Below are 20,209 nucleotides of genomic sequence, written 5' to 3' on the forward strand. Positions count from 1 at the left end.
AAACTGAAACTCTGAGCACATGGTTTAATAAAGTTCTGTGTTTAAGCATTGATTGAGGAACAGGGAGGTACTGCAATTGGTACACCTACCAACATAAGAATGGTATAACTCAATTCTACCAAAATAAAAGACATAAAAGGGGAAGACAATGAATCTCTTAATACTGCCCTCACACACCCTACAGTATCATGCTTCATCATTGTTCGGTTTCCATTTTCATTTATAACCCACACCGGCTGGCTTTGACCATGTTTGCAATACTATCATGATCCAAGAACACAGATTCACAAGCAAACTTTTCCAACTTTCCAAGCTCTAATGGATGTCACCTCAAAATAAACTAACCGCAGATATTTTTAATGAATACACAAAATCAGGTGAAAATGCTGAACAATTTATTGGCTGAATCAGTGGAGAAACATTTTTAAACAGAACAATGAAATCAATAAGCTTCAGTTTATTAATTCATCGATGAAAAAGTAAAGTGGGGGACACAGATATGCCAATTAGTAAAAACCACAAAATTCTAATAATTTCGACTTTATCTCATTCTGATGGCAGATCAAGCACAAGTAGAAGAATGCTTAATTTGTTAAGCAGTGTATCAGCACAGTGAGCTTACATCAAACTTTGGTTGAAATACACAAAAACAAGAAGTGCCCTGAGTTTGGACACTTAATCTCAGTAGCTTGAGTCATTCTATATAATTAAATTTTCTTATAAGACAAGCATTGATTTATATTCAGACTAATAGCATAACATATCTGTGCAGTATGTAAAACATATTCCAGTGACAGAACTTAGTAACTTAAGCATGTATTGCAATGATCTCTGCTGGACCCAAAGACCACAGATTCAGTCTGAGACAACCACAGTTCTACCAAAGCTAACATGTTGAGTACTGTTAATTGTGTAGTAATAACAATACATATGTCATCTTCACCGTTAGGTGTGTATTTGCAACACATTTATATGCTTTTGCCACATTCACAGGTAACATTTTAAATAAGTGTTCACAATTCACTACGAATAAAATTTGACATAATAAATCACTACATATGCTTTACAGTGTAAAAGTACATTCTTCCAGGCCCTCTGAGGAAATTGTGATTCAAAGGCCTTTGACCTGAGACAACTACCAGGAAAATCAAATCTACAAATCAGGGTCCTGGCAACTAGGAGACTAATGTAGGAACAAATGCGTAATATTGAGGAACTAGATAATTCCCGTAACATATAACAGAACATCTCAAATGAGTGCAGGTTTGAAGAATTTAGGACATGACATCTGTGGTGAATATAAATAAATGCTGTAGCAGGTGGTTTCGCTCCATCAATCTGTTTGCCTTCATGCCCTGCCCATGAATGACATCCCCGCAGCTAGCAGCCTTGTTCTCCAGTGATCAGGAATTGGCTGCGGAAAGAACAAATCAAACATTTAGCAAGAGGAATGGGGGATGAACAGCACAATTATTTGTATACAGAAAAATATATGTCCATGTATTTGCAGCGTGTGAAGCAAATGATTATTGTGCACGTGAGCCTGCACCTAAATAGATGTTGGCGGTATTTGAGATTGCTGTCTGTAGATGCTGTCAGCAGCAGTGGCCTAGTAGTGTATCATGGGCTTTATGTATGCAACGGAAATGAGCCTCCACCCCCCGTTTGTTAGTAAAATGCAGTCATAACTGAGGTGCAGAGGGCCATTCACTGCACCTGCTGCACCAATGACAGATGCGCCTCTGGTCATCAGTAAAGTGGGTAATGATTGATGGTAACGCAATACTGCACCATTTATCTGTGTTTTTCCCTTCTGTTGGTATTTAAATAAACATTTAGGAGTTTTCGCATTAGACTTTAAAGCCCTGCTGACCATCTGTACTTCCAAGGATTAAAGCGATGAGCAGCGGTGGAGAGAGAGCCTTGCGTCAGGTGGTCCCTGGTTCGAGGAGCTTGTGACTGGAAGCATGGGGTGGCAACTTGTATTCTGTCCCTCTGGGCCTTTTCTGTTACTGTACACTCATCACTTTCTGTCCTGCAGAGGACAGCTCCGCTCTTTTTCTTTTCTCTGTCACTTAGCAGGAAATTCCCACACCATGGGCCTTGTTACATAATTTTGCCGTAGGGCAGTGCCCGAGGCCTACCTGCTGTGCTGCCCTATGGCTAAAAGAAAAGAACAGGAATGTGCTGTATCTATCAGATTCCTGACTTTTCCCAATGTGCTATTATGCGCCAATGCAGGCACTTTTTCATCATGGTGCAAGGGTACCAAAAGGCTCTTTTCTCTTTCTATGTGTGCTGCATTATGCAGCACACATAGAAATAGGAAACACAAGGATAAATAAAGGTATTTTTGGCACTGCCTCCGAGTTATGATTCCTTGTAAATCTGGGGCAGTGTCAAATCGCCATTGGTGTTGCCAGAAACACCCACAGCAACACCTAATGCACAGCCCTTTAAAGCAAAGTTTACTTTGGCCCAGGAGGCTGTGGTCCCAGCAATCCTGTACCAACTAAGGCAGACACGAGAAGACACTTACCCATTACCTAGGTAAAAGAGTACAACATGCTCCAATGGTAACACAAGAACTTGAAAGACAACTGCAGAAAGGAGTCGAAGCCAAGGCACTTCATTGGGTTCATGTGAACGAGTCCTGAGAAACCTACAGCTTGTACTCAGGATTTATTTTACATGTTTTCCTAAATTTGGATCTTGGAAATATTAGGACTCTGCCGTTGAGTTCGTTTTTGAGTCAAGCTGTGTCTGTTGAACTGGCATCAGGCCCATGCTTTAGAAAATTCTGCATTCAGTAAACAATTGCCATGCAGCATCACCTGAGCACCACGTCTGCAACTCTCTTTGTTTTTTCATTTCCCGCTGAGAAACTTGACACCCTCAAGTTGGCTGCAGGACTTTATAACCAAAACTCTAAGGCTCTAGTTGGTGTTTTTGAGCCATCATACCAATTAGCTGTGATTTGACATTGCTTCTTTTGGTGGCTCACCATGGCTTAGAGCAATACTTTAAGACCATTTAGTGACTTTGGATTATTTCTATTTCTATTTATTATTTTGCCGTTGTTTCTTTTTTGTTCATTAATATTCATCTTTCCTTCATGTTAGACTTATCGTATGTTGATAAATTGTTTACACTTTGACGTACCAGTACTGTTGTGTAACTAGCTGTTGTAGATATTTCGCGAGCTCTTTCTCTGAGGACACTGTGCTGCATAGGTCAAGCTACCGAGAATGAGCCAACATATTCCTTACAGAATCAGTTTAAGTGTGCAACAGAGTATTTGGACCTAATGATAGCTCATCAAGTTCGTTCTCTCTCTATCCAGGTTATCATGCCTATTTAGTTCAAGTTTAGCTTTAGCGCCAATAAATGTAATCATAGATCCTTTAACAGCAATTGTTACTTTTTATGGATATATTTCGCCAACATAGATTTAAACTTTGCAGTTATATGTAGTACAATTCAGGGCTATTCAATTCTCAACAAGCCTCGTTTTCTTTCTTTGTCACCTAAAATAAAGGTTACTCAAACTTTTGGGTATCAAGTTCTGCAATCCCACAGTGGCTGATAGATTGCAGCAGACATGTTTAAGAAATGATGGATAGTCCAAAATGAAGGATAGCATCCCATCACATCGGTTTGTGGGCTGAAAAAATGTAACTGGGATTATGAGGAGATGTCCCACAGACCGTTGTTAAAGACCTATAGCGCAATGATACCCTCCCAAGTATTGGACGGAGCAGAAGGTCTTTACCTAAGTGGTAAATATGGCTGGGACCTAGATGAAGAAAAGTGTTTCAAACACCTACTGTCGTTTCCAGGCTCAGCAATGATTCAGGCTATTAGGGCTAAGCTAGGAATAATATCATGGAGTATGCAAGCTCAAATGGCACTGATAAGGTTCTGGAAACCCCAGGATCCAGGAGCAGTACAAAAGGTCTCTCAATAGTGCAGAAATGAGATTCAGCTTAGTAGTTTAAAATGGGACACGGAGACAAGTAAGAAATTGCACACGGTGTGTGAGAACCTGAATGTGAGAATTTGTCCACACTCACTCCTGGTAGAAACTACTAAGTGTCTACTGAGATCCCAAGGGAAGGAATTGGCTAGGAGGTTAGATGTGGAATACCTGAGCAAGAACAAATCTGTACAATTTATGAGGATGACCTGGCAGAATGAAGCCTGGTGACCATATCTTGAAAAGTTACCTAATCATTGGCTAGGTGCGAAATTGTAAGATTAAGAATTGGCATTAACAAATGATAAAATAAGAGCAGTAATGATGCAGCCCGATGGTAATTATACATGTATGCTAGGAACAAAATGTGATATTTCGCACATATTAGTTGATTGTATTACAGTTTTAGCCCTTTGGATATTATTCTTGCGTCCCATTTTTTTAAAGTATGGTATTGAATCATGGGCCCACGCTATAGACCTCCTCACTGATATGCCTAAACTTGATATTGCCATTGCAATTGGAAGATATATGAAGGCTGTGAAACGCTTTTTTATGGAAAAAGAACTAGGGGCATAGGTGCTAATTGAACTGGGCTTATTGTGATTTTAAAGGTTGAAATCTACCATTTTGGACGTATTTATTAATATACATCTCTAAACCATTTTTTAACTTTTAATTTATTTTTAGTAGGGATGTGCTGATAATGTTTACATTATGAAATAATGCTACTGTGATATCCATTGTATGGACATTTGTGATGCTTCTACTTTTATTGTATAGAGGTACCTACTCAATGGAATTATTGATGGAATTGTGATGATTTTAGGCAATTTATAAAAGATGTTGATATGCTATTCATGCTGTTTGAAGGCCAACGGTCTAAATAAACGTTGCATTTTTACTTGACTTGGCTTGATAGATATTGCATTGCCTCCATAAAAAATTCATTAAAAAATCATTCAAGTAATACCTTGCTTTCTCTGGACTTTTTCTCTGTGCTAAAATAATTCTTAAGTTGTATTTTGGATAAAGCATGCATTTACACCATTTGACATAAATATACTCATGCCTAAAGATTCTTTCTGTTGAAAAACATTGGGATAAAAGCAATATCCTCAAATACCACATAGAGGGAATAGACACATTCTATACAAGTCTAAGGCTAATGAAGAGATAATAAACCAGATGTATTTTAAAATACAAAATAATGCAATTGGTAAAAAGATATATAAGCTTGACTTTATAATACAACATTCTGGTTACATCCTTGCTCGTATTTTGCGTTTATTGTGCGGATATGAAGCAGACTCATTGAAACTTAAAATCTTCAATGTAAATAAAAATACTTTTCATATACTTACTACAGAGTCCCTTTTCACAGTTGTCAGGGCATGTACTGCATGGGATACCTGTTGTGTATGGTGTATTAAGTCTATCTTCATAATTTCCCCTGCAACATTGAAAAGAAATATAAAAATTGAGGGGCATCTCCAGGTCAGGTTTCAGCATTGCCCATCCCATTTATAGAACTATTTCGGCTCGAGTCACAAAGTTGTTTTTAGAGCAGGTCTGACTTACCTGAAATATAGTTATCACATTTTGCAATTTTCTGTAAAACACATTTTTCTACTTGTGTCTGTACGCATTTGGCTCTGAGGTACTCTGGTTGATGGCATACTGGGTCGAAACTTTTCTTCTACAAGTGGTATGTGTATGGCTGGTGATGCTATATAAGTAGGGATTGAGCCTTGCAAATGAGGTGTGAGAATGGAGGGTTTATTCTCCATCAGTAGATGATGTAGAGGATGGGTGGTTGTATTAACGAGAGGAGGTGGACTTGATGGGGACATTTCAGGAGCTTATGCCTGGTGCGGGCAATACCATGGACATCTGAGTGGGAGAAAAGATGAAAAAGAAATGGGAGATAAAAGTTGGGTAAAAGTGGCGATGGAGTGATGGTGTCTTGCGTGGATTTAGGGAAGTAGGAAACTGCATGTGTGAGGATGGGAAAGTAAGCTGATAATGGAAAAGGTCTGTGTATGAGAGCCAGTGTCTTGAGGCCCCTTGTACTAATCTTTCCAAATAGTTATTAATGCTAGTTTTCCATGGGGCCTAATATTGCTATCAGATGACTGTAATGGTCTATATTGTGTCACGGATATTTCGGTAACGTCTCTTTGGTGCCTATTACTGTCTCTGTTTTACCTAAAACATTACTGTGCTGCATCCCATATTGAGGAATAAGTCCATAGCAATAACAACGAGTGTCATTTTCCTCCCTACTTGAATCACATAGACATGAAGAGGGGGAAGGATGCTCTAGCACTTATGGCCAAATAATGAGGACTTAGCCGAGAATCAATACTATGCCTCTTGGGCATCTTTTACAAGGGCCAATGACATACTCCAATCCATCAGTCCTAGTGGGACCCTCAAAGAAGAGAGCTTATGCACACACAAAGCATTCAATAGATTTGGACAATATTAACACCCGTATCCCCTATCTGTAAAGGACCACAACTTTAGTAAACAATGATATCATAATAGATCCGTGACCCAAACCAACTCAATAAATCAATAACTTTTAAAACCAAAGACAGAGCAGATGAAACACTTACAGGGACATGTATGACGGGTTTTAGCAGCCACTAACGGAGAATCAGGCCATTAGCGATTGCTAAAACTCCTTTTGGCATGCACCAATCCTATTTTGTGAGTCTGTAACCTATTACCAACTCGCAAAATAGGGTTTGTGAGTCTGTATTAGGAAGGGGCGTGCCAAGGGTGTCTCAGGGGGATGTAGGATTATTTTATGACCGGAATGCGGTCATAAAACAATCACTCTTTACCACCTACTTCAAGTAGGTGGTAAGTCAGTCGTAAACAGGAAGGGGTCCCCCGGGGATTGTGAATGGTAGCAAAATGTTTTTAAGGGCAGGCAGTGGTCACAAGGACCACTGCCTAATTTAAAAAAATGTAACAGAAGTGTTGATTTTTCTTTTTGAAATGCATCCCGTTTTCCGTTTAGGAAAACAGGCTGCATTTAACACAAAAAAAGCTTTATTTAAAAGGAAACAAAGACATGGTGGTCTGCTGTCCCCAGCAGGCCACCATCCCTGTGTTTTTAAGCAATTCTCAAAAGGTTGTAAATTGTGACCTACCTCATGAATATGAATGAGGTATTTCATTTAAGACCCTATTGTCTGAGACACATTAGTACATCGCATTTTGTGTCTTCCTAATTGTGAGTCACAAAAAGTTGCCAGAATGCTTCAGTTGTACATGTGGCCCTTAATTTCTCAACTGGTGAGAGTACATGTGTGATATAATCTATTTTAGTCACAGTCTTAGAACTGAAGCCCAACAACAATTGACCCCACAAATTCAAAATCTGAAACAAAACAGCAAAGACCCAAAACGGCAAAAGACCCTAACTCCATACACAATAGTAAGCAAATATCCGAGTTAGATAAATGAAGTTTGTTTATTTTTGTATTTTTTTGGGAGTTTCATAGAACACTGAGTTTCTTTCTTCAGTCACTTTAGGGCATTGAGACCTTTGATATATATATATATATATATATATATATATATATATATATATATATATATATATATATATATATATATTACCTACTGGCGGTCGCCAGTAGGTAGTTATAGTTAGGACCCTGTTTCCATAGGAAAACCGCAACATTCTATTTTGAATAACTTTGGCGCCGGTCGACGAATCCTCGCCAAATTTTCAAAATAGGTGGGGTGCTGCGCTCCGCTCCTACCCTGAAAGTCTTGGGGGGATTCGTCAAGCGGGAGCTGAGATAAAAGGGGGGTCCCAAAACGCGTTTTTCCCATGCATTTTTCCATAGGACCTTTAGACACAGCCACAGCCCGAACGGCTGAACAGAGTTCCTTGAAATTTGGCAGAGAGGTAGTCTACAGGTCAAGGAAGTGCCTTTTGTAGGTTTGGTGTAAATCTGTTCAGTAGATTCTGAGAAAATAGCCTTTAAATCAATATATATATCTGAGCCAGCTTACGGTGCGCTTACGGTGCGCTTACCGTATGCGTACGGTGACGTGCGCGAGCGCGATTCTGATTGGCTGTTTGATCTAAGTAAACATTCGAATCGGTCGAAACCAGGAAGCGGCGGCCGCCATTTTCTCTCTCGCACTCTGAGGGGGGCTGCAAAAACCAAGACAAAAAACATCTACAGGGGGAGTATATTCAGTTCTTAAACACCCAGCATCCATATATGTGTCCCCAAACAACCCCCAAGGCCAAAAAAACAAATTTTATTTTTTTCGAAAAATCGCCGATTACGCTTACCGTACGCGTACGATAAAAATATTTATAAAAAAAAAAATTTCCACACTTTCCCCACCCCGTGTGCAAATGGTGCCCGTAGGGCACCATTTGTGCATGACCTATATAATTAAATGGAAAGTACAAATGAATAACGTTCACAACGAAGTGCATAATATGTCCCCCATGTGCGCACGGTGCGCGAAGCGCATCGTGCGTACATGGCCCATCCCGCGTAACGTGGGCACGCGGTGCGCGCAGCGCACCGCGTGACCACCGTGCGTGCACGGCACTAACTGCGTAAAGTGGGCGCGCGGTGCGCGAAGCGCACCGCGTGCTCACTGTGCGCGCACGGTGCGCGAAGCGCACTGTGTGCGCACGGAACGAACTGCGTTAACTGGGCGCGCACGCCACGAATGGCGTAAAGTAACTTAGCATTTAAAAAAACGTACAAATTCACTGAAAAAAACATAGGTTTCACACACGTTATAGTTAGGAATTAGCATTTAAAAAACCTTGCAAATTCACTGAAAAAACCATAGGTTTCACACAAGTTATAGTTAGCTGTACATTTCACTCGTAAAAAACCAATGAAATTCCCCCGTTATAGTTAGTGCAGGCAACTATAACTCACGCGACCGCAATCCTCTGCTGATGACATATGTGTCTTTACGAAAAAAAAATATTTGTAATATATGTATAGCTAAAATTTAATGGAAGAAGACATGGGCAAATAAGTGTCTAAATACAGTATTAGCATCAGCAGAGGATTGCGGTCGCGTGAGTTATAGTTGCCTGCACTAACTATAACGGGGGAATTTCATTGGTTTTTTACGAGTGAAATGTACAGCTAACTATAACTTGTGTGAAACCTATGGTTTTTTCAGTGAATATATATATATATATATATATATATATATAAAGTTTCACAAGTTGCCTTTAGCAGAATGCACTCCCAACAAGTCTTTCAAAAGCGCAGGAACAACTTCAGAGAAAGACAGATAAAATAATCATTGCATGCCTTGCCTGACGCGTTTCAGAGTAAACCTCCTTCCTCAGAGGCAGCATGCCAAGCCATGTTCATTTCACGGTCACTCCAACTGAAATAACCCAATCAATTTGAAAACCTGCCCAGGTGGGTCTTGATAAGCATCATGGGAGTAGAAATCCCTGCTAAGAATCTTGGAAGTTGGAGTCCATATTAAACCCTCGTGGGTCCGGAAACAAAACAGGCTGAAATTTTAAACAGCATATTTTTCTTTTATTAGCATTACATGTGCAGTCTCTCAAAATTGTTCCCAAAAGTAAAGCGCAACTTGTTGCTCCCACATGGCACTTTGCATCTGCATGCCACAGGACTTGTACTGATTCCTACAATGGTGCAATCCCCGACCTGGCAGGCCGTATTAAACCTGGGCAGGTTTTCAAATTGAAGGGGTTATTTCAGTTGGAGTGACCGTGAAATGAACATGGCTTGGCATGCTGCCTCTGAGGAAGGAGGTTTACTCTGAAACGCGTCAGGCAAGGCATGCAATGATTATTTTATCCGTCTTTCTCTGAAGTTGTTCCTGCGCTTTTGAAAGACTTGTTGGGAGTGCATTCTGCTAAAGGCAACTTGTGAAACTTTATTAATACGGCCAGCCAGGTCGGGGATTGCACCATTGTAGGAATCAGTACAAGTCCTGTGGCATGCAGATGCAAAGTGCCATGTGGGAGCAACAAGTTGCGCTTTACTTTTGGGAACAATTTTGAGAGACTGCACATGTAATGCTAATAAAAGAAAAATATGCTGTTTAAAATTTCAGCCTGTTTTGTTTCCGGACCCACGAGGGTTTAATATGGACTCCAACTCCCAAGATTCTTAGCAGGGATTTCTACTCCAATGATGCTTATCAAGACCCACCTGGGCAGGTTTTCAAATTGATTGGGTTATTTCAGTTGGAGTGACCGTGAAATGAACATGGCTTGGCATGCTGCCTCTGAGGAAGGAGGTTTACTCTGAAACGCGTCAGGCAAGGCATGCAATGATTATTTTATCTGTCTTTCTCTGAAGTTGTTCCTGCGCTTTTGAAAGACTTGTTGGGAGTGCATTCTGCTAAAGGCAACTTGTGAAACTTTATTAATACGGCCAGCCAGGTCGGGGATTGCACCATTGTAGGAATCAGTACAAGTCCTGTGGCATGCAGATGCAAAGTGCCATGTGGGAGCAACAAGTTGCGCTTTACTTTTGGGAACAATTTTGAGAGACTGCACATGTAATGCTAATAAAAGAAAAATATGCTGTTTAAAATTTCAGCCTGTTTTGTTTCCGGACCCATGAGGGTTTAATATGGACTCCAACTCGCAAGATTCTTAGCAGGGATTTCTACTCCCATGATGCTTATCAAGACCCACCTGGGCAGGTTTTCAAATTGATTGGGTTATTTCAGTTGGAGTGACCGTGAAATGAACATGGCTTGGCATGCTGCCTCTGAGGAAGGAGGTTTACTCTGAAACGCGTCAGGCAAGGCATGCAATGATTATTTTATCTGTCTTTCTCTGAAGTTGTTCCTGCGCTTTTGAAAGACTTGTTGGGAGTGCATTCTGCTAAAGGCAACTTGTGAAACTTTATTAATACGGCCAGCCAGGTCGGGGATTGCACCATTGTAGGAATCAGTACAAGTCCTGTGGCATGCAGATGCAAAGTGCCATGTGGGAGCAACAAGTTGCGCTTTACTTTTGGGAACAATTTTGAGAGACTGCATATGTAATGCTAATAAAAGAAAAATATGCTGTTTAAAATTTCAGCCTGTTTTGTTTCCGGACCCACGAGGGTTTAATATGGACTCCAACTCCCAAGATTCTTAGCAGGGATTTCTACTCCCATGATGCTTATCAAGACCCACCTGGGCAGGTTTTCAAATTGATTGGGTTATTTCAGTTGGAGTGACCGTGAAATGAACATGGCTTGGCATGCTGCCTCTGAGGAAGGAGGTTTACTCTGAAACGCGTCAGGCAAGGCATGCAATGATTATTTTATCTGTCTTTCTCTGAAGTTGTTCCTGCGCTTTTGAAAGACTTGTTGGGAGTGCATTCTGCTAAAGGCAACTTGTGAAACTTTATTAATACGGCCAGCCAGGTCAGGGATTGCACCATTGTAGGAATCAGTACAAGTCCTGTTTCATGCAGATGCAAAGTGCCATGTGGGAGCAACAAGTTGCGCTTTACTTTTGGGAACAATTTTGAGAGACTGCACATGTAATGCTAATAAATGAAAAATATGCTGTTTAAAATTTCAGCCTGTTTTGTTTCCGGACCCATGAGGGTTTAATATGGACTCCAACTCCCAAGATTCTTAGCAGGGATTTCTACTCCCATGATGCTTATCAAGACCCACCTGGGCAGGTTTTCAAATTGATTGGGTTATTTCAGTTGGAGTGACCGTGAAATGAACATGGCTTGGCATGCTGCCTCTGAGGAAGGAGGTTTACTCTGAAACGTGTCAGGCAAGGCATGCAATGATTATTTTATCTGTCTTTCTCTGAAGTAGTTCCTGCGCTTTTGAAAGACTTGTTGGGAGTGCATTCTGCTAAAGGCAACTTGTGAAACTTTATTAATACGGCCAGCCAGGTCGGGGATTGCACCATTGTAGGAATCAGTACAAGTCCTGTGGCATGCAGATGCAAAGTGCCATGTGGGAGCAACAAGTTGCGCTTTACTTTTGGGAACAATTTTGAGAGACTGCACATGTAATGCTAATAAAAGAAAAATATGCTGTTTAAAATTTCAGCCTGTTTTGTTTCCGGACCCACGAGGGTTTAATATGGACTCCAACTCCCATGATTCTTAGCAGGGATTTCTACTCCCATGATGCTTATCAAGACCCACCTGGGCAGGTTTTCAAATTGATTGGGTTATTTCAGTTGGAGTGACCGTGAAATGAACATTGCTTGGCATGCTGCCTCTGAGGGAGGAGGTTTACTCTGAAACGCGTCAGGCAAGGCATGCAATGATTATTTTATCTGTCTTTCTCTGAAGTTGTTCCTGCGCTTTTGAAAGACTTGTTGGGAGTGCATTCTGCTAAAGGCAACTTGTGAAACCGCGCGCGCAAAAATTTAAAATAAATACGTAACTTAGCATTTAAAAAAACGTACAAATTTACTGAAAAAACAATAGGTTTCACACACGTTATAGTTAGGAATTAGCATTTAAAAAACCTTGCAAATTCACTGAAAAAACCATAGGTTTCACACATGTTATAGTTAGCTGTACATTTCACTCGTAAAAAACCAATGAAATTCCACGTTATAGTTAGTGCAGGCAACTATAACTCACGCGACCGCAATCCTCTGTTGATGCTAATACTGTATCTTTAGCTATACATATATTACAAATATTTATTTTTCATAAAGACACATATGTCATCAGTGATGTAATATCTGACATCATCAGCAGAGGATTGCGGTCGCGTGAGTTATAGTTGCCTGCACTAACTATAACGTGGAATTTCATTGGTTTTTTACAAGTGAAATGTACAGCTAACTATAACATGTGTGAAACCTATGGTTTTTTCAGTGAATATATATATATATATGGCTCATTAGAGTCTGACCATTAAAACATTGTCCTGTTGTGGGGGTTAAAGAAATACTACAAATATTTTTGCCCTTTCTACCAGTAACCTTAATGGAAAATTGAGATGAACGTCAACTCTTCTCAGCCACAATAAGTCAATGAAATCAGAGCTGGTTCCATGTGGCTTACAATGGTTCAGGACGTTCTGTAAAGATAGTTTCAGGGAGCCAGGGCTTCTAGCCACTGCAAATCTATTTAGTTATTGCCATAGGAATGTGGCAAGAAATTATATAGCTGTGAAGCATCAACAAATGGCGAATGCCAGCACAACACCCCTAGAACATAGGGGGCCTATTCCGATGCCACCACCGTACCGGGAAAACAGGACCTACCGCCATAGGTGTGGCGGTCCCGCCATGGAAATTAGGATGCCACCGCCATGGTGGCATCCCGCATATGTTGCATTGTGGCAGGCGGTGCTCTAAGCAGCACCCGCCACAATGCAAGTTATATGCATGTCGTGCATTTGCATGCACAATGTGGCAGGCACCGCGCGGTGCCTGCCACATTGTGCATGCAAATGGAGGGGAGTACCATGGGTGCACCCCAACTGCACCCCCAACCTCTGAGGGCCCTCAACGGGCCCCCGAAAGCAAACTCCGCCTGGCTTTCCATGGCGGATCTCCGCCATGGAAAGCCCTGCACTGCCGCCCATCCTAATATGGATGGTGGTGTCTTGCAGACAGCGCCACCATATTGATGCCCTTTTCTGCCATGTCGCCTGCCTGACCGGTGGAAAACCGGCGGACTGTCTTTCCGTCAGCTGGGGTCCCCACCGCCATCGTAATTTGGCAGGGGGAAATGGTAGGTGGGTGGTGGGAAATTGTGGACTGATCGTCACCACCAGACGGGCAGTGGTGATTCGCCCGTTATCATAATGGACTCCAGAGTTCTCCAATGAGTAGCTCTGCTGCTGCTGGTCCTTCTCTAACTAGCTGTGACTAGCTCCCCTAAGTGTAGTCACATGACGCGCTGGGCCTATCAGTGCATATATATGTAGTGTCAAAATTAAAGCACATGATACAAATATTCAAATTAGTTTAAGATAGAGTGAAAACATAGAAATAGGCCTGTTTTTTAAAATAAAGACCGAACCAATCATAATACATATTATGTGTTACTGATTGCGTTTTCTTGTTTGTTCTACTAACTGCAGAATGAAAGCATAGGGCTCAATTCATAGGCTCATAACTCACATACAGAAATCATCCAAATTTGTATACTTGGAATTAAAATATCTCGAAAATAAAACTTATAGCATAGTGCTAAATTTCGAGTTATACTAACTAATATGTATAAAATTCAGGCCTATTGACAACATTAGTTTTGCACTCCTAGAATTTGTCTGTTACATCACTAACTGATATGCGAAAATGTGCAAAATGTGCAAAAAAGTGCTAGCGTGAAAGTGCTTAGTTACATAAAAAATATATACAATTAAATACATAGCAGCTTCTAGCAGACGTCCCCTGTATCGTCTCATATTCCGATCTCTTGACATGCTTAGTAGTTGTATACAAACAAGTCCCAATATCCAGACTATACTATTTGTAGCATCTATTGAGAACAAATATGTGTTTTTGATATTAGCAGCCCATTAATTTTACATTTAGCAGAAAAAACTTGAGATATCATATATTTACAATTTAGAATTTTCATTGTGGACCAGTGTCCAAAATTCTTATGTAGAACTGGTGTTTATAATGTTTAAAAACCGGCAAGAGCCCCGTAAAACCCAGTAAAACCGAGGGAAACCCCAGATAAAACTAAGTAAAACCAAAACCCCGCCAGATAAAAACATCACCACACCAGTTCATATATATTGTTAAACCACAGTAAAAAACATAAATATAGCAGCCATTGGACTAAAGTCCATACAGTTCCATAAAATAAATAGATAAAATCCCAGAGCTTAAAAACCGGTAATATGCTCCACTAAAACCAGATAAAACCTAGGAAAACCCAGACTAAAACACGGCTGAAGCAGGAATAAAAACCAATTTAAAAGCAAACCTGAGATTCATCATTACATCCATTATTACTGTCCCCAACAACAACATTCATAAAAAATTGTGCAGATCATTACTATTGTTGAGGCCATTCGGCATTTGGTGTCAAGTAACACAATTAATTCTGATTCCACTTGTCTCAATCTTTTATCTCTATTACCCTCCCTGATGTTTTTGGGTACTGAGCTCATAACATATTATCTGAGGTCATTAAGATTGTTGTTATGTACTAGTTTGAGATGCCGAGTCACAGGATAATTGGGATCTGAATTAACCACCGCTCTAAGATGTTGCAGAATCCTTTTAAAAACTTGCAGTTTTGTGCTCTGTAGAAGCCCAGGTTAGATGTGCAGGACATCTAACCTGGGCTTCTATTGGAATTCTATAACGCATATTAGCAAGCCCATTATCGCCATTTTAGCGGCAGTTTCCTGCCGCTAAAACGGCGATAATGTTATCGCCGGTCTTTCTTATATGCCCCATAATGAGATTGTAAAGTGTCAATCTCAATATATTCATTATTAATGGAGTCGAAACTGGTAATGTAGCTTCCAATGTCTTTTTTCACACCTATGATTTCTTATTACCCTTCTGTTTTCGGAAAAGTAAAATATGTACTGATGTAGGCTACTGACTACCTTTATGCAAATTTCTTTCTTCTTGGGAATTTATCAAGAATTTTCTTGGAAATCCACAACTGCGACACATTCTCAGGAGGACACTGACATATGCACAGCTACATTTCTGCATGTAGAAATACAATGCCAAGGAGCTTTTTGATTTAGTTCCTCTTAGCCATATTGCTCCACCAACATTTTGCCAGGTGCTCCATTTCCATGCCCATTCTAAAGCAATATGTACTCCTTCCATCATCAGAATTAAAATTATGACAATTTTTAAACAAGCATTTGCAATGCAATAGGTCTCGCATTTACAAGAGTTTGAGCTATTGGCTTTGCAAATGCAAGGCCTGTTACATTGCAAATATGTTTTTTGTTGTCAAAGCCCCCATGCCGCACTTTCACGTGCATGAAGGCTGCGCCCCTTCTGTAACAAATCAGAATCTAACGAAAGGTGTGTGGAAGCTATTAAAGTGAAACCGCGGCATAGGGGGCTTTTCCAAAAAAAAACATCTGTTTGTCAAATCTTCTAAAGAAAGTGGCGCTGCCTTAATGCATGTGAAAGGGCGGCGTGGGGGGGTTTGACAACAAAAAAAATATTTGTTTCCACAACCTCTATGAAGCTGCCGATCAGTGTCAGCAAGCGCTATGAATAAGAAATAGGAGCAGATTTTTAAAGCAGCAATACTCCATGATGTACAGGGGACCCATCAGCAGAGATGTGTGTCCACAGCCTCCTTTAAACTACTGCAGCACTGCCATGGAGTCCTGATTCATTACAGTGCTGCAGTCCCTCTCTTATTACCTCTGACTGCGCATGATCTAGTGATTACATAAACCCTTGCACAGAGCTGCTCTATTAATCCAGGGCCCAAAACCCAAAGAAATTAGATAAAACATTGTCAGTTAGACCCTTGCCTACTAAAATAATCTGGGGAAATTTGTGCCAAACAATTCCTGACTACAGGCTGTAACTCAGTCTAAGGACAATACATCCAAAAGGGCCTACTGGCTTTAACATATGATTTTCACAATAAATAATTCAGATCAGAGCTATTGGATCTGGCATAACTCCCAATGAATCAATCAGTTTTACATTCTTAATGAATTTGCTTGTCACCATAACAGCCTCAGGCCTACTGTGACTTACAAGCACTCTTTCAGCGGGAAGCACATAAATCCAGCTCAATCAAATACAGTGAGAAGGAAGATTTACATGTGGGCAGAGCCAATGGCCCTCTGTGCAGTACTTTGTGAAGTTCTTTTTCTGTTGATTAAATCAAGTACAGCAACAGCCACACCGGTCAAGCGAGGCCTAAAAAGCATGTTGGGTGCAACTTCCCCTTTAAAGACAAGCACCACAAAACAGCCTCTGCTGCCCAGTAATGTGGCTGTTTATGAATCAAAGTTGACGGGTGGGTTGCTTTAATGGCCGCCTTAAGGTGTTTTCTCATCTTGGGCCCAAGGCAGACACTGTAGCTGCAGGGAGACAGAAGGGCTAGTCGCTTTGACCTCAGCCTTTTAACGTTCTGCAGTTCAGAGGTCACACAGCTGGTCCTTTTGGGAAAGCCGCTGAGCGGGCTTTTCTGCAGGTGCCACATACCTGTGCACCGTCTGACAAGTCCTGGCCCCAAGATACCTTAGCATTTCAATCCATGGCCATATAAACAACTGCAAGTGGCATCTCGCAGAATTCACAGCGGCTCTGCAAACTGCTTTATTGCTTTACCTATCTGCTAATAAAATCCAAAGCAAGTGCTCAAGTCCTGGAAAAAGCAGTAAGGAGAGATTAAGTAGTGTTCATTCAACAATAAGTAGAGTTAAATGGTTATATATGCTCTATTTAAAATGTAACCAGCCTATTTTACAAAAAACAACCATTGTGCACACTCACAAAGAAATGGGGAAAGGTCGTTTTTCGTTCACTTTTTTGTAAACCACATCCAGGTTTACCATTGATCAGTTTCAACGCAGCTCAGGAGTAGCGTAAAGGACACTGTTGTGAAAGAGACTTGAGAAACGTCTGGCATTAGATCTTCAAACTGCATCAAGAGAATAAACAAGACAAGCAGGGTGTTCATTAGGAAAAAAGGAGTTGCCCCCGCCCTCTTTCACTGGACCCCTCGCACATAAAGGGGGTTTTAAGACATGTATATTTGTACAGCGCATGTTCACCCAGAATGGTATCTTAGCGCTGAATAACAGATGTTTATTGTTTCCCACCTCTGTGGTACTCATGTTATTGACCTCAGAAGGATGAAAGACTGAGTGGACCTGCCAGGATTTGTACTTGTGACCATGAGGTCCAATACAGGCCCCTACATTGGACTCATTAGTCCACTAAGCCTCCAGACCCGGCGCCCTGTCCCGAGGCCACATTTCACAATATTAGTAAATGTAAACATCTGCAGTGCTGGGACCCGGGGTGATGCCTCTCAGTCTTGTATTTCATAAGCAATGGGGTGACCCTGTGTCCCTCAGAACCTGGGTATAAGTTATATAATAAACAGTGGTTCTGTCGGGTGAGATCAAACAATTACTTTGTTTGACAAATACTTTCAACAGAAAAAATACATATATAAATTTGACGAAAAAATAAATTACATTTGGACAGAACAAATACTAAACAAACAAAACCGCATAAACTTGTGTGGAGTCAAATATAACAGGTGGTGAAATATTCTTTATATATAAATTACATCATTTATATTCACACCCATATATTTCTTTTTTAGCAAAAGGAGGTTGCCAAAGTTGTGAACATAATAGTGAATTTGTGAAAAAGTGACATAGTGACATATGTGACAAGGATAGTGCGTAATATATACAGTGATTAAAGACATTATATATACATAGTAAAACCGTGGGCAGGATTCATTACTGTGCCCCCGTGCTGACCGTCATTCATTGCGGTTTCTATCCCTAAAAGACGCTGTCCAGAGGACCTAAACAAGATTCCTTAGAGTAAGCCTAACGCCGATGTATGGCGGCCATAATTCAAGACGTCCACAAGACGAGTCCCCGATAAATTCCGGATTGACGCTGACTCCACTTCTAACTGAGCTTTTTAGCCAGTCTTTGCCATTTACCTTCAAGATTTCGATTGGACGAGCGGTTTCCCCCGCACTGCACCACTCTAAAGTTGACCTAAACTGCCCGTTAGGTTGCCGTTGTGTATCGTTAGTCCTGATGAAGACCCGCATGATGATCTAGGATCGCTTTTATAGGGTTGAAACGTCGACACTCTTAAGGCCCAGTCTAAGACTTTGTTTCACAACGCCTTGAATTGATCTAAGGAAACACTGTCATTTGTTTATTCTTTTACTGGCCTGTTTTACTATGTATATATACTGTCTTTAATCACTGTATATATTATGCACTATCCTTGTCACATATGTCACTATGTCACTTTTTCACAAATTCACTATAATGTTCACAACTTTGGCAACCTCCTTTTGCTAAAAAAGAAATATATGGGTGTGAATATAAATGATGTAATTTATATATAAAGAATATTTCACCACCTGTTATATTTGACTCCACACAAGTTTATGTGGTTTTGTTTGCCTCTCAGTCTTGGGCAGAGAGAGTGGAGACCCCTCTGTAAAAGGGGTGGAGGTAGGGGGTGGAGACGGACTCAGTACACCCACATCCACACCTGACTTGTGTCCTACCCTAGGCACTGCAGTCAAATAAAACTCCTCTAGTTTTCTCATTGGCTTGCTGCAGCACTGCAGTGGTACAAATCTGAGCGATTTTGTCAGAATGTAGGAGAGAGAAAAAAGAGCTCTTTACGAGAGTTTTTTAATCTTGCAAGCAGTGGGTAAACATCCACTTTGTAGTTATAGTTGTTGCTTAGGAGAACAGAGCCTGTTTTACTGCCAGCTTTGCTTCTAGTAAGCAAGGAGTATACGTACAAAATGCGTGTTTACGCACTGCTTGCAGGTTTTCAAAACATATAATTAAAAGGTATTGTCATTTAGAATGACAATTGCTCAAACTGTCGCAAATGTGATACCTATTGCACTGTAAATGCTTGTTACCTTTGTCACTGATATCCTGTTTCAAATCCTTCCTTATTTTTCCCGTTTCTGTTTTTTTTGTCTTACTCCCAGGTAAATCTGTTGGTGAAACATAAGACCCGGTTCTCCCCAAAAAAGTGCTGGTGCCTGCCACCAGCAACCACTGGCACAAATTAAGTGCTGGTTATGTTTGAATTCAGAGTCAAAGCATTTGTAGTTGATGGAATGGAGCAGGGAGCAGGCTCTGTTTGATATGTTTTTCTTATGTGCAGATACTCCTGTTTCTGCAGCGTGTCAGGGGTGAGGATGGCTGCTTGTTGGGTCATTCACTGTCTTACATATTTTCACCAAACCAGCTGTTTAACATTAGTTTGTGTGGTACACTATGTCATGCAAGTGCAAGGTATTTTGTCCTAGTGTGCAGTGTGAAGGAGTCATGCTTGTGCATGTTTTTAATTGGTCTGTTTTTCTTAAGGGTGTAGTGGTTGGCGTGTCTTGCTGCCTGGATTACTTTTGATTCACTGAGTATACAGATGTGGTTCCTATAAGTGTGGTCAAGCTGCACAGACCAATTGCTCAATCGTGTTAGTATTCATTATAATGGAATTTGTACATGGTATGCTTTTATGGTGCTTTTCAGTGGGTTACTTCTTTCTTATTTGAGG

The 20,209-nt window shown here is 40.7% G+C and overlaps 1 protein-coding gene across 1 annotated transcript in view; it reads right to left on the minus strand.

Annotated features, from left to right (window-relative positions):
- Window positions 1-380: 380 nt before the first annotated feature.
- The window catches only part of LOC146822020 (cysteine-rich secretory protein 2-like), a 119,290-nt gene continuing 99,461 nt past the window's right edge, over window positions 381-20,209 (minus strand). Inside the window, exons 7-8 of the mRNA XM_085613121.1 lie at window positions 5,341-5,429; window positions 381-1,414 (exon numbers count right to left, since the gene is read on the minus strand). Coding sequence (XP_085469247.1) covers window positions 1,404-1,414; window positions 5,341-5,429 — 100 coding nt within the window. The 3' untranslated portion in view covers window positions 381-1,403. The remainder of the gene's footprint in view (window positions 1,415-5,340; window positions 5,430-20,209) is intronic.

Source organism: Triturus cristatus, chromosome 6 (genome assembly GCF_964204655.1).
Source record: "Triturus cristatus chromosome 6, aTriCri1.1, whole genome shotgun sequence".
In the NCBI taxonomy this organism is placed as follows: domain Eukaryota; kingdom Metazoa; phylum Chordata; class Amphibia; order Caudata; family Salamandridae; genus Triturus; species Triturus cristatus.